We start from the raw sequence: 14959 nt of genomic DNA on the forward strand, positions 1-14959 counted from the left end.
TAAGAAGTTATTACTATTTTATTTTAATACGTTTGTTTGGGCTTTGGAACATATAAATAGTGACCTTCTCAAACTTATTTCAATTCCTCGCTCTATTCACAGTTCGTAAACTTTTGGAAGAAAATAAGAAAAACTTAAGCAAAATAACATAAAAATAACAACTTTAAATTTCCTTCATTTGTTTGAGTAATCTTCTAATCACTTGTAACCAGACTTGAAAAGTTTTTTTTTAAAGGCTTATTTTTTCCAGCTGTAAGTTTTGAAGATATCATAAAAGTTGTCTTTTGAATTTCTCGGATATGAGCAAAGCGCTACAAAGCTCATATTTGGCAATACTACATTGGAAAGGTTTTAACACAACTTGCCAAACGACGCTATGCATGATAAGTTATTTGAATATTGCGTTCAACAGTTATAGACGCATAAACATGGAGTTTACTAACGCCAAAATACGAGCTATTTTAATGTTTTAGTTTGTTAAAGGCAAATACGCTAGAGAAACGTTCCCTGAGATGAATTGAGTTGGTTTTTCGTACTCTATCACTTTTAACCGCTGAGGAATGGTTTCGACGATTCAGAGAAGGTGAAAACGACACCATTGATAAGACAGCCGGGGGAAGACCGGTGATGACGAATTCCGATCAAATCATGGAAAGCATCTAGTTAGACCGGCATGTGGCATCTCGTGATGTCGCCAAGGAAATGGGAGTTAGTCTCCAAACCATTTAAAACAATCTGCAAAAGGCTGGATACAAAAAAAGCCTGATGTTTGGGTGCCGCATTATGTGACGCAAGCAAACCTTCTGGACTGTATGAACGCCTGTGATATTTTTGGAGCGACGAAAAATGGATCACTTACGGGAATATCAAGCGAAAACGGTCGTGATGGAAGGCCGGTGAATCATCCCAAACAGTGGCTAAGCCGGAATTGACGACCAGAAAGCTTTTGCTCTGTGTTTGGTGGGATTGGAAGGGAATCATCCACTATGAGCTGCTCCTATATCGCCAGGACGGTTAATTCTACCATCTACTAGGAACAATTGGAGGATATCGACCAGAAGCGTCCAGAATTGGCCAACAGGAAGGGTGTAGTGTTCCACCAGGACAACCCCAGACCACACACTTCGTTGATGATCCGTCAGAAGCTTTGAGAGCTCGTGTGACAAGTTTTATCACATATAGCCCGGCAATAACGCAAAGTGATTACCACTTGTCCCTGTCAATGGCGAATGCCCTTGGTGGTGTAAAGTTGAACTCAAAAGAGGCTTGTGAAAAGAAGCTGTCCAAGTTCTTTGCAAATAAGGAGAAAAGCTTCTACGACGTTGATATTGTGAAGCTGCCGTCTAGATATTTTATTTTTATATTGAACTTTGACAAGTTAAAACAGCATTATTTTCAAAAACGGAAAGCATTTGAATTTTTAAAATTTACAAAGTTTGCAGTTTTGCAAGAAACGTTTCCTGATCGTCTTATACCTCGATCTTTTAACACCTTTCAAATTTGTGATGTGGAGCCACATGAAAAAATACCAATAGGGTCACGGAAGTAGGGTTAACAATAGATTGGTTTCTGAACGTAGACTGAGTTTGAGTAAGTCCGAAAAGTCTCATACGATCCGTAAGATGATGCCATTTAAATTCCACAGTGGAGAGTCATTCAGTGGGCATAGAACTATTTTTTACATTGACTGTCTTGGTGCTGTCCCCGATCGGAAAACAATTATAAGATGGGTCACTGCTTTTCGAACAACTGGAATTATTCCAAAAAATCCACCAGGCCCCGTACGTACTGTAACAACTTCCGAAAATACGGAAAATTTAAAAGCCGCTGTTCTCCAAAGTCCAAAACGTTCGTTGAGCAAACAAGCTCAGGCATTACAAATGAAACGTTTTCCGTTTGACGCATCGTTAAGCGTGCGTTGAACTTCTATTTTTGTTGTTGACAGTTGTTTAACAGTTGAAATCAACTGATTATCACTAACATTCAGCATTTCCTTTAGAGGTGATATCGTTATTTGAGGTACAAGACGATATGCTGTTATTTATGAGTGATGAAGGGCATTTTCACCTCGACGGTTTTGCAAATAAGCAAAAATCTCCGTTATTATGCTGCAGAAAACCGTTAAAGCCTCCAGAAACTACCCTTGCAATGCCCTTAAGTGACTGTTTTGTGTGCAGTCTCGAAAAAAAACTAATCATTGGTCTTTACTTTTTTGAGAATCAAAGAAACACGGTGACCGTCGATAGTGCCCGTTACATTTACATTCTTAAAAGCTTTTTAAAATATAGTTCCGTAGAAGGAGGTTAATTATCAACCTGTCAAATATTTGGTTTCAACAAGATGGAGCACCTCCTCACACTGCGATCGCCACAATGAACGTCGTACGAGAGATGTAACCAGACCGACTCATTCCACGTTTTGGAGATATGCGTTGGCCTCCTAGATCACCTGACTTGAAGGTTTGCGATTTTTTCCTTCGAGGTTTACTGAAGTCACGTGGTTACTAGTCAAAACCACGTTCACTAGACAAACTTAAGGATGCAATAAAAACAGAAATTGCATTAATACACGATAGCTTGCTTCAACACGTTCACTAAAATTTGTTGAGCCGACTTTCTTCGTGCAAGGAACAAGATTAACGTCATATGCTCGATGCTCTTTTCAAAACTTAAAACGGTACTTATTTATGTGTGTTAAAATATTAATAAAATGTGTGTACGTTTTTGTCCCTATTCCCATGGACCACCCGTATAAAAAGAAGAGTATTGGTCAAGTACCTTAGAGACTCTTAGTACCTAGAGCCTCTATAAGAAAGTAATTGTCAAGCCCTGAGAAGCACAGTTGAGGCACTTGTTTACAAAAGTTATTCAAGCAGTTTGATATTAACTTATAGGTATAAACCCAAGAACTTATGCGCTTAAGTAATTGATATTTCGAATTCTTGGTATTTGCAAGATATTTCAAAAATATGTTTGTAAATTCCTTTTTTTAGTGCTATCAAAATACGACAGTTTTCCATGCCTTCAAGGTTTTCAATAAGATAGCTCAGAATAAAGTAATTACTCTGATTTGTTTTCTTCACATTACGAAACCAATTAATTATCAGATTCATTAGTTCACCTTTTAAGACTTCAAGAACAAAAATAATACGAAATTTCAAATATTTTCTAGAATATCATTTAATTTATTTATCCAAAAATAACGTGGTTCTAATCTTTCCAAAATAAAAACAAATCAATTCATTCTTAGAAAGAAGAAGCGTATTGGTGAAGAACCTTAGAAACTCTTAGTAGTTAGATCCTCTAAAAGAAAGTACTTGTCAAGCACTGAGAAGCACAATTGAGGCATTTTGTTACAAAAGTTATTCAAGCAGTTTGATATAAACTTGTAGATATAACTCCAAGAACTTGATATTTCGAATACTTGGTATTTTCAAGGAATTTACAAAATATTTCTGTAAAATTTCGGTTTTAGTTGATATCATTTACTCAGGTAGAAGGAAAAAGGGACATCAAAAAGTAATTTCAATATTTGTAAGGACTTAAGTGCCATACAAATAGGAAAGACCATTCCTTCAAGTTTGTCAATAAGATAGCTCACAATAAAGTAATTACTCCGATTTTTGTAAGTTTTTAGAAGAAATCAACGATTTTTGACGTTACAAAATCAAACTGTCCTCAAAGCCTTGCTGTTAGAATTTAATGAACAGATTCATATCTTCAGCTTTTAAAACTACAACAACAAAAATAATAAAATATTTCAAATATTTTCTAGAATATCATTTAATTTATTTATCCAAAAATAACGTGGTTCTAATCTTTCCAAAATAAAAACAAATCAATTCATTATTAGGAACAATAGATACCATCTCGCATCAAATCAGTTTTCCTCGCCATTTTTGTTAGCCAAATTATTAGTTCCTAATCCCAGTAAAGGTTTACCGATTTTAATAACCTCTGTAATAAGTTCCAGCAGCAGCATAACCATAAGGAGCTGAATACAACAAAGGTGAACCATGAGCATAAGCATAACCATAGCTGGCCAAACTTCCATCCAAGCTACGAACGTATGGAGATTGGACGAAAGCAGCTGAAGCTGGAGCAGCAGCAGCAGCGTAGGTCTTCAGCAATGGAGCACTTTCGAGAATTGGAGCAGCATAGGTCTTCACAACTGGAGTTGAATAGGTACGAACAGCTGGAGCAACAATCGGGGTGATTTGGTTAGCCCGACTATGGACAATGGTTGAACTCTGATGAGAAACAGCTGTTGGGACACTTTCGACATATTCGCCAACCTTAGCTATGGTTGGTTCGTGAACTTCAATTGAGGTTGGCTCATGGACAATGGCTGTCTTGAGAACTGGAGCCGAAATAGCTTCGATAATTGTGCCTGGCTTAGCAGCAGCAACGACGAGAAGAGCAGACAACACCACCTACAAATGGAAAGATGAAAATAATTAATTTTAGTGCGTCTGAACTTCTAAGAGAACCGATGTGATGATCATGAACGGCTTGAAACTTACCAACTTGAACATTTTGAAATTTTATTAAAAAGGGTTGCTTGAAGGTCTGTGTTGAACTCTGATAGAACTATCAATTCTGACTGATGCCTTTCATTGGAATTGCATCCATTCTTATATACTCCAGTTTCTGACCATTCCGACCATATTATTGTTTACTTCCATCAGATGGCCAAAGAACCCTGATGATGCAGAAGTAGTGCAGAGCCCTCCAAGTATCCTCTCTCTTTTTTTCTTAGTTGTTGTTGTCTTTAATTTTCTTGTTATTCCTTCTAAATTGTCTTCGTAGGCAAAGGAACAAGATTTTAAGAGCAACGACGGGACGACGGACGATCGCTTATAAACGCATCTTGGTGCGATGGCCATGAACATGATTTTACTTTCGCATGAGCTCCACAGACCACATTTTGCGGCTATTTTCCACAGCCCAACCATCATGTGCCCCCTCGAGCTGTCCCTTCAAGTTCCACCTTACAAGCAATGTCATTATAAGTTAAGTGTCATTACGGAGTGCGTAAATCTAGTTTAAATGAGTTCCCTTTCCACTTAGGAACAGCCGATGATGATAGTCGTGTCCAATTAGAATCTCTGTGCCTGAAGTCGTTGTGGACTTTGACTGCGGCAACAATGTGACAATTAATGTGTCCGGAGGCTCTTTTAAGAACACTTTTTGTAGATACCCAAAGGTAGTTCTTATCTCTGGTCCGAACTGGACTGGTCAGTCCAAGTGCGCGAGGTGGCTTGCGACGACGCACGACGAGGCTCGCAGACGACATGGAGCGTAGCTTTTGTTGGTGGGTGAAACTTAAATTTCGAGGGTTGGAATGCCTTTTGTTGTTATACACACTTCAATTGTATACTTGTACCAAAGGTGTGGTTTAAGGGTCACTGACAGGGATTTATATTATGTCGTCTTGAATTACCTTACCACCAGTTGTAATCCAATAGTTTTCTACCTAGAATCAACACCATCTCTAGTCGTCGTCAAGCGTCGTCATCGTCCTACACAGAAATCCCATTTTATGAACAGATATCGAACATGCGGGCAGACACACAATCCACAATCGTACAAGCACTTTAAGCCTTCTTTGACTAAGGTAGACTTATAGGCAGAGATAGGTAGGCCGGCAGATATAGAGCCGGTCTTCTTTAGACATTTGAATAAAATAAATAGGAAAATTGCAAGTCACAACAAAATGCATTCACATATTATGAAGTCTTTTTTTGAAAAAGAATCTCTTGATTGAGGTCCTGATTATGGGATCTTGTTATTATGTGGTTGTGACTGGATTATTTTTATTAAGTGTGACGGTGATGAAACATGATGATGACAACGATAATGGTTTTGGAAAAGGAGGTGTTGAGTCTAATTTTAAGGTGTGATTTTTGTAATTAGACGTTGTATCTTTCGGATTCTAAGCGAACTTAAAAAGAAATTGGTTGATTTTTCATCAGACTAGTATTTTGTTGTGCCTCATGGGTCAATACTTGGACCAGTTTTCTTTCTCCTCTGTTCAAAATAATATATCGTGCATTAGAGTGTAAACCTGCTAACTCCACTTTTGAGCGAAATTGAGTTAGGTATGCAGTTTGAAAGGTATTGGGAAGGCGCATCGTCTGACATCAAAATGAACGTTCACTTAAACTTTCGAGTTGACGAAATCGCGTAACTTCATATTCGCAAAAAAAATCCCTTAAAACTCTATATAAGAATGTCATAAATCAATTGTGGTACTCCCTTAACATGTAAGATGTAACATGTAAGTATTTAAACCACATTTTTTTAGAATTTTTAGCAAACTTCAATTTTTAAAAGTATTTCGTTTGGTCGGGACAGAGGTGATGCTTAAGTTACTGATATTAGAGCATTACGATTTACTCCCTATACACATGTATACTTCTAGGTGAGGTTTTCGGATGATTTTAAAAAAACTAAACGTTTTTTCATCGTCCATACCTCAAGAACAAGTAGAGATATCGACTTCAAATAAATGTTGTTATAAAGATTAATTCAACAATAATAATTTTGACATGCGGTAAAATTTTGAGAAAAATCGAATTGACAGTTTCTTATATCAAAAATAAAAACCCTAAAAAACATTACTAAAAATTGGTCAATCAAAAATATCAAATATCAAAAAACTAATTTTGCCTCACAGAAAGTATTATTTTTGAAATTTAGTATTTAAAAAAAAAATCCAATAGTCCGTTTTTTTATTAGAAAATCTAACAAAAATAGATTTTGAAATCAAACTGTTTCATTATATAAACTGACAACTTTCTTAATCAAACACGAAAACCTACAAACTAAGCAAGACAAATCGTCGGACGGGATGAGAAGTTATCAGTGGGGGTCGCATTCCAGCCTCTTTATTTTTAAACTAGCAAGAACCGCTTTGAACTTTTTTCTTTCTCCTGTAAAATTTACTTTTTTAGAGTTAGAAGGTTTTTACTCTAAGCCGATGATTTGCTTACTGCTAAAGGCATATATATACGATTTTTAGTCATATTTTCTGGGATGTTGCTACCCTTAGATTTAGAGAGTTTCATATCACTCAAAAATAACAAAAATAACAAACAAAAGAAGCTGGGATGCACACTGACAACTTTTCACCCCGTGTGTCGTATTTGTCGAAAACTTTAACAACATGTCAATAAAAATATTTTTTATGAGGTAAAAAATTTGAAGTTATTTTGTTATTCTAACACTTTTTATTTTATATATAAAAATACGAATGGATTTTTGCAAGACCATTATTTTACGTTAATATCAAAATATAACATAAAATGAGATCATTTTGAAGTCAATATCTTCATTTATTCGCGAGATATCGAGAATCACACATAAATTAGATTTTAGTTTTTATGAAAAAACTGACTGTTGGATTTTTATACAAAATTTACTCAATGTCAAAAACAATGTTCTCTATAAGAAGAAAGTATGTAGATAAAAGCTAATATCTTTAATTTTTGAAAAGATATTTGTGTCGAAAATCAATTGTTACCGAGTTATAGTATTAAAAAAAAAAAAACCTGTCAATTCGAAGTTTTAGCAGGTGTCAGTTATACCAGGGATTTTGGATCAATTAAAATGTTCTCTATTTTTTTAAATTGGTAGGGTAAAAAGCCGTGAGTCGTACTGCTTCAGCAGTAACTCTTAGAAAAGGCGTTAAACAAGATTGCGTCCTGAGCGCTCTGCTTTTTGTCTTGTTCTTAAATGACATACAGTCAATATTTTGTTGAACCGTCTGTTGCTTAAATAATAGCCTCAATTCTGCCGGCATACTGCCAATGCATGATTTGACTGTTTCTTGCATTTGTGGGTGGTGATTCCACAACTCTTTCAAAAAATTACCGCATCTTTAGCTACTTACCTCTTCATCAGCTTTCACACGTTTTCAATTGGGTTTATATCAGGGCTGTTTCCCAGCCAGTCCAACAAAGGGATGTTTTCTTCAAGGACTGTGTCGCATGGAGCTCCATCGTACATACAAATGTAACCATACTTTACTTTACTTCAAACAATTATAAACAAGTTTAGCAGCTATTGCGATAAATCTAACCTTGAAGTTAATCTTGAGAAATCTGAAATTGTTATTTTTAAGAATGCTTAATGCTCTTCGGCCTCCAGTTAAAAATGGAAATTTCAAAGGTGTAGAAGTAAAAATAACAAACCAGGTTTTGGTGTCTTCTTTAAATATAATATTTCTTGGTTTGAACATCTGACAAAGAGGCTCGTAACATCAAAAAATGCAATTAACGCAACCAGTTCTAAGCTCCTGAAAAATAAGTTAGTGCTACATTTAACAAAGTTTAAAGTCAATTACCAGATCAATTGTGTTTCACTGTGCTCAACTATGGGGGTACAAAGAGTACATACAATGTGAAAAGCTTTAAAGGTTTCTAGTCAAAAAATGTTTCAACCTACCATATAATACAATAAACTACGTTGTAAATATTGAAACCGGTTTTCAAAAAGCGTTTCTTTCTACCCTTGAAATACATTTGAAATATTCGCGAAAAGTTTTCAGTCTGGCTAGCTCTAGATTACCATGCATACTTTCATCCGCAGTACTTCGCAAAAATTTCATTGGGCCCAGGCCTTTTCCGCGCGCCTGGCATTGTTGTCAACTTTGAAGCAACTAATTTTGATTAGTAACATGCTTTTGATTAAACGGAAAAAACAACAGTGTAAAGATTCTACCGAAAGTGATTTACAATCGCAATTTCACGACGGATATAGCAATGTATCATACTCAGAGTTACCCAACTATTTTAATGACTCAAATTCACGAGCAATGATAAGCACGATCTTAAGAACGAGATGTTGATTACTTAACTTGAATGCTAGGGCATATCAGCATGATACTGTTGGCTTATGCAAAACATGTAATCTTGATGCAGCTGAGAACATTTACCACTTCGTCTGCATCTGTCTTATTTTCAATGTATGCCGGATATTATTTCTAGGAGCTGAAACAATTAATCGCACTGAGTTTTTTCAAATACTTATTTATTTATTGAATTCGTTAAACAAACTAACTAAAGACTAATATTACACTTATTCTTAGATTTATAGATTTATAATGCCTTAAGCAATTTGCAAGCTAAACTGAAGTGTTGACAAAATTTACTTTACATGTTTTACTTTTAAAATAATCGCTTACGGAATATACCAAAAAGTAATACTTGTTGTAAACTGAAATCATTTGGTTGAGGGGACTGTTTTTAACATAGTTTGATCCGCTTGATGTAGGACGTAAAGGAACTTGTCTTCTAATACTTGAACGGCTATTAATAAAGTTTAATTGTTACAAAATTGATGGTGATATGACCCATTGATTAATTTTATAATAAAGCACAGCTGAATGTACTCTTTGTGTTTAGAAATCGATGGAAGATTTATGAGCTTGAGCCTATGATTGTACGGCGGAAGTTCGAACCTATTGGACCATGGGAAGAAACGGAGGCAGAAGCGCATGAATCTACTTTGTACTCTTTCTATTCTGTTTATATAGACTGAATAAAAGGGAGCCATATTCCAATATTGGTCCTACAAATGTTATATAAGGATGTTTAAAAATATAAGCGTTGCGAAAATCATGTGAAAACCGTTTTATTTGCTTTTTTAATAATATAGTCATAATGATTTGTAAAAGTTAATTTTGAGCCAAGTATAGTACGTAGATCAGAGAAGATAGAACACCATACTCGAAAACTATTTAGATTATCTTGTTGGAGTAAACAGTCGTCAGATAAGTCGATACGTTTGAAAATTTGAATGTCATCAGCGTAAATTAAAACAGATGAGTGTTTTATAATAGAAGGTAAGTCATTAACGTACAAAATACACAGTAAAGGACCTAAGTGGCTACCTTGTAGTACGTCCGAGTTGGTATACAAATATGATGACCGGTCATTCTTAAAAACCACGCTGTATGATCTATTATATAAGTAAGACGAAACCCAACTAACAAATTTATCGTTAAAGCCTTGGAATTTAAGTTTGGAAGTAAATGTTTTATGGCACAATTTATCAAAGACCTTACTGAAGTCTATAAAGACACAGTCAACTTGTTTCCGTTAGAACTGAAAGAACTGAAGATTTTATGGACGTACACAGCCGTAGTACGTTCAATCTTCACATATGGTTCGATTGTGTGGTGGCCTGCTCTTAGCAAAGCCTATAATATTGATAAGCTAAAGAAGGTTCAGAAAACAACTTGCGTGGCACCACAGGGGCCATGCGTACTTGCCCAACGGACGCCTTAAACGTTATTTTGGATCTTCTACCAATCGACCTTTCAATTAAATACATAGTTTCCTGCAGCGCTATTAGGCTGAAGGAATCAAACACCTGGTTGTCAAAACCTTATGGTCACAGCAACACAACGAAATTGATTACCTCAGATATTATCTCGGTAGACACTGACTACTGCACTCCTACTTTGAGCCTTAGTAAGGGTTTTAAGGTTATTTTCCCATCCAGAAAAGATTGGGAGGATGACATCGTGTCGACAGGTTTCGACACAACCATCTTTACTGACGGCTCAAAGATGGAGTTGGTTCTGGGATCTTTTATTGAGTCCCTAAATGTAGCTAAATCCTTTAGGCTTCCTGACTTTGCTAGCGTTTTTCAGGCTGAACTGGTGGCAATAAGGGAGGCATGGAAGATACTTAAACAAAACCCAAAAATGCGGCTATCTTCACAGACAGTCAGGCAGCTGTCAAAGCCATTAACTCGGCCATATCCTCATCTAAATTGGTCCAGCAATGTCACGATGAGCTTGCAAGCCTGAATATTAACCTCGGTGTCACTCTGATCTCGGTTCCGGGCCATAGTGGTATCGTGGAAAATGAACGGGCTGACGAGCTAGCCAAGCAAGGATATGCCCTTAATAGCTCACTTGCGGAAATGGTTAACATTCCTCTTGGTGCTATGAAGGGTAAAATCTTTTCTATATCTACCAAACTGAATCAAACCGAAGGTGGAGCAATTTACCCAACTGCATCTACAACAAAACCCGTACAAACGATCTTCTATGCAGGCCAAGGCAAGACATAGCCAGGATTGTTGCGGTTTGTACCGGACATTGAACTATAGGAGTTCATGCAGAGAAGTTGGGTATCTCTAACAACACTTTTTGCCGTAGTTGTAGTGACCAAAGAGAAAGTGAAACGATAATCTATTTCCTCTGCAAATGGCCTGCTTTGGCAAACACTAGAATGAAATACTTTGGAAAAGCATTCTTTCACAAACTTGATGAGCTATCTGAGACAAAGATTAGAGGCCTAATCTTTTTTCTCAATGCGACTAAATGGCTCTAACATAATCGCTATGAAGCTTCTCTATAATTCTATCCCTTTCAATCAAAGGTCAAACGAGCTTTTGGTATCAAAACGGCGCACTACAGCGCTAATTGGATCTCAGGCTAGGTTTCCTTGAGATCGCCATTTCTACCTACCTACCTACACTTTTTATGTATCGGTGATATGTACGAACTCTTCCAAATTTCAGGAAAAATTGATGATTTGACCGATTCATTCGAAAGAATATGAAGAGGATAGGATAAATAGGGTGCGCATTCTTCAAAGCATAAGAAGGTATACCATCTGGACGAGGTCTATTGCAAATGCCAAGTTCTGAAGCTTTGCGAACGATTTCATCTTCAGAGATCCAAAAACTAACTGAATTCAAATGAGAGAAATTTTGTGAGAGGCCCATTGATTCACGCGTTTGACAGGAGTTCGCTGCTTCGAAAGCATATTTAAAAAATTTGCAAACATATTTGAATTTTTTTCAGAGTCATGGCTAAGTTTGTTGTTGAAAGATATGCAGTTTGGATACCCGTCAGTATTTCTCTTACTATTAACATAACACCAAAAGTTTTTTTGGGTCGTTTTATATGTCGGTTTCAGTATTTAAATTAAAGTCATTATAAATAGTTTCTGAATAGTCACAAAACATATTTCTTAGCTCATTGTATATTACCAAGTCATTATCAGCTTTTGTTTTATTATATTCAATCCAGGCCTTGTTTCTTTTATTTTTTAAGTTTTTTAGGCAAGATTCAAACCATGGAGGAGATTTAGAAATATTTTGATTCTTCATATCTTCCTATGGAAAGTAAAAAATATACTGACAACTTGCAATTCGGGACCCTATTTTCGAAGTAATGTGCTTATAAACACAGGCACATTTCAATTTGACCGATAGATGGTGGATGACCTTAAATGCTTTAAAAAGTCAAGAAACTTTAAATCCATTGCAACTCCTAATGGGAAGTGATTTATTTAAATTCGACAACAAAAAATACTACGTTTACGTCCTAGTGAACTTTTTTATCTGAATCTTCATAATTTATCTCCAATACATTAATTTGTTCAAATTTGAATGCATTAAACTAACATGACATCGAACACATCACATAATAAATGTTTGTTTTTGATATTATTTTCTTAAGTGCACATGTTTAAATGTGAAAGTCTATGTACATAAAACTTAACCAAATCAGCACACACGTAGTTGGACCTAACCAACTCATAGAATTTAAAGTTTTATCTTAAAGCTTAAAAGTTTTCTTTAATATTTTATTCTCATTGAGAATTTTCTTTAAAGAATATTTGCCAAATTCGTTTTTTGCATTTTTATACATTTTCTTATTCATCATTCTATTTGCTCGTTTATTATTTGTAAAATCCATTTTTAATCTCTATTAAAACTGTCTAACATCAATAAATATACCACCATCACATATTAAATCAGATATTTTGATTGACATATAAACGACAGACATTTATATCTTCAGTTAAATGTGTTTTTTTTCAACATCACTTGTAAAAAAGTTGTCCTTGACATTGACTATAAAAATAGATATAATCGTACACTTTTTTACCCTCCAAGAAAATTGATAGATATACGTTCGAGATTTCTTCTGCATCATAAAAATGACACACATCACTTTTCGCCTTAAAAACTTTATAACATATAGCTACGCCACACGGAGAGAATTGAAAAATCACTAATTGCTAAATTTTAGGTTGCAATTTACGAAAACCCTTTTTTTAGTAAATCAAGACGATTTTATTATAAAATGAATGAGAAAGTTATAATTCAGCATTCAAATCTTCGTAAAATACAAAATTTTATAATTTGGTAATTATTATCAAAAGTTATAATTCGAGCTTGTTGAAATCAAAGTAAATTGCAACTTTTGAGTCGCAATCTACTACTTTAGGGGAATAATTTAATTTGACTACTCATTAATCTTGTTTTGCGAAATGTATGCGGTGATTTAAGCATTCTCAATTCTCAAATCAATAAAATATAATCACAATAGGTATAAATATTCAATCTGCAATATTGTAATTTAAGAAAAACATATTTGCTGATTTAAGAAAAAAGCTAAACAGTAAATTACAATTCTTTTAGTCTTAATCTAGTCTTTTCAGGGTAATAATTTAAAAATATTTATATGGTGATTTGCATGCACTCAATCCAATTTTGTATTATGTTTTTTTTTGTTACTTCGCTTACTATCTACAATACATATATTGCGTATTTATGCATTTACATTACATAGCTACATAGATTTTTGATTCTCTCGATGGAAGAATTGCAGAATATTTCTCAATACCAATATTTGCTTTGTCTATTTGATGATATTTTATATTATATAAATATCATGGGCTCTTGCTGAGTTTGACAAGGTGGGACAAGGGGGGACGGGGGTCTATGGTAACGTGACTTTCGCCATTCATTAAAACATTTTTTATTAGTATTTCTTTTGACTATTTTTGTATTTTGCTGCTGCAGCTGGCAGTTACCCGTTGATATTTATTTTCCTTCGATGACGTCGTTCTCGGTCGCAAGTACCGCTTATCACAACACTATGAAAAAGGGTGTGGCCTGCGCACGTGTATGTTGATGGTCTGATTTCGATTCGATCGTCAACGTCGTCGATGATGAGGATGCGCAACGTTAATGTGGTTGTTGTTGCGCTCGTGCCCAAAAATCTGCTGGACGAAGAATAATTTCTTGTTAGCGCCGCCGTTGCTCTGCACATATGGTTGATGTGCAATAGAATTTTCACTTAGTGATGATGTTTTTGGGTGTCCCGCTCCCGAATTGCATTGTAGTGTATATACACACATATAATCTTAGCATTTTCAGCTATGTATGTGGCTGGCTTTGCACTGGGCTTCTGAGTTGAAATTCCTGAAAATCCATATCATTCGATTCATTCGTAAACAGTCGCGCGTGCGTTAATATATTGTTTTTGTCAAGTGGTGTAAAAATAAAAATTTCAACAAAAAGGAAATTAATTGTTCATTTAACTATTTTTGATATCCGGCCTTGCATAGGTAAGTAAAATAAAGTGACAAGTAATTAATGTTTATTAGTATTTTTTTGATGTTTCATTCAAGACAGCGCTTAAAAAAAAATATAATAACTTTATTCAACCACAAAGCCTTTCACAAAATTAGCAAAAGTATTTAATAATTTTCCCTTTTGTTACAAATACCTAGTAATTGAAAACCATTATGCGTCTTTCGAATTTATCAAAACGTTATAAAGTTTTGAACTTAAATTTTATTTTTTTTTTAGGAAATTTTTAAAAAAATTTTAAAATGACTTCAAATGCTGGGTCAAGTGACCATCCAGATATAAATGAACTGGCAACTGACAATTTTAACCAAAACACAAAAAATGTGTATGATTTACTCAGTCTCTGGGGACTTGATACCTTATATAATCACTTTCTTTGTAAGTAAATAATTGAAAACAACGTATGTATATACTATACATATATATAGGTACATATATTTGTTTTTATAAAAGAAAATCAGGCTATGTCGTTTTTCTTGGGTTTTTTTATCATTTCGAATTTGATGTCGACTTCAATATCTTGGTTGGAAAACAATTTTATTTGGTTATTC

The 14959-nt window shown here is 34.9% G+C and overlaps 1 protein-coding gene across 1 annotated transcript; it reads right to left on the bottom strand.

Moving 5' to 3' along the window:
- Window positions 1-3764: 3764 nt before the first annotated feature.
- LOC129946695 (uncharacterized) lies at window positions 3765-4679 on the bottom strand. The gene is made up of 2 exons (XM_056056967.1): window positions 4523-4679; window positions 3765-4432 (listed from the first exon to the last, which is right to left on the bottom strand). Exons 1-2 carry the CDS (start codon window positions 4532-4534, stop codon window positions 3947-3949), a joined length of 498 nt encoding a protein of 165 aa, XP_055912942.1. The 5' UTR covers window positions 4535-4679; the 3' UTR covers window positions 3765-3946.
- Between the last annotated feature and the right edge of the window lie 10280 nt (window positions 4680-14959).

Source organism: Eupeodes corollae, chromosome 2 (genome assembly GCF_945859685.1).
Source record: "Eupeodes corollae chromosome 2, idEupCoro1.1, whole genome shotgun sequence".
Taxonomy (NCBI): Eukaryota; Metazoa; Arthropoda; class Insecta; order Diptera; family Syrphidae; genus Eupeodes; species Eupeodes corollae.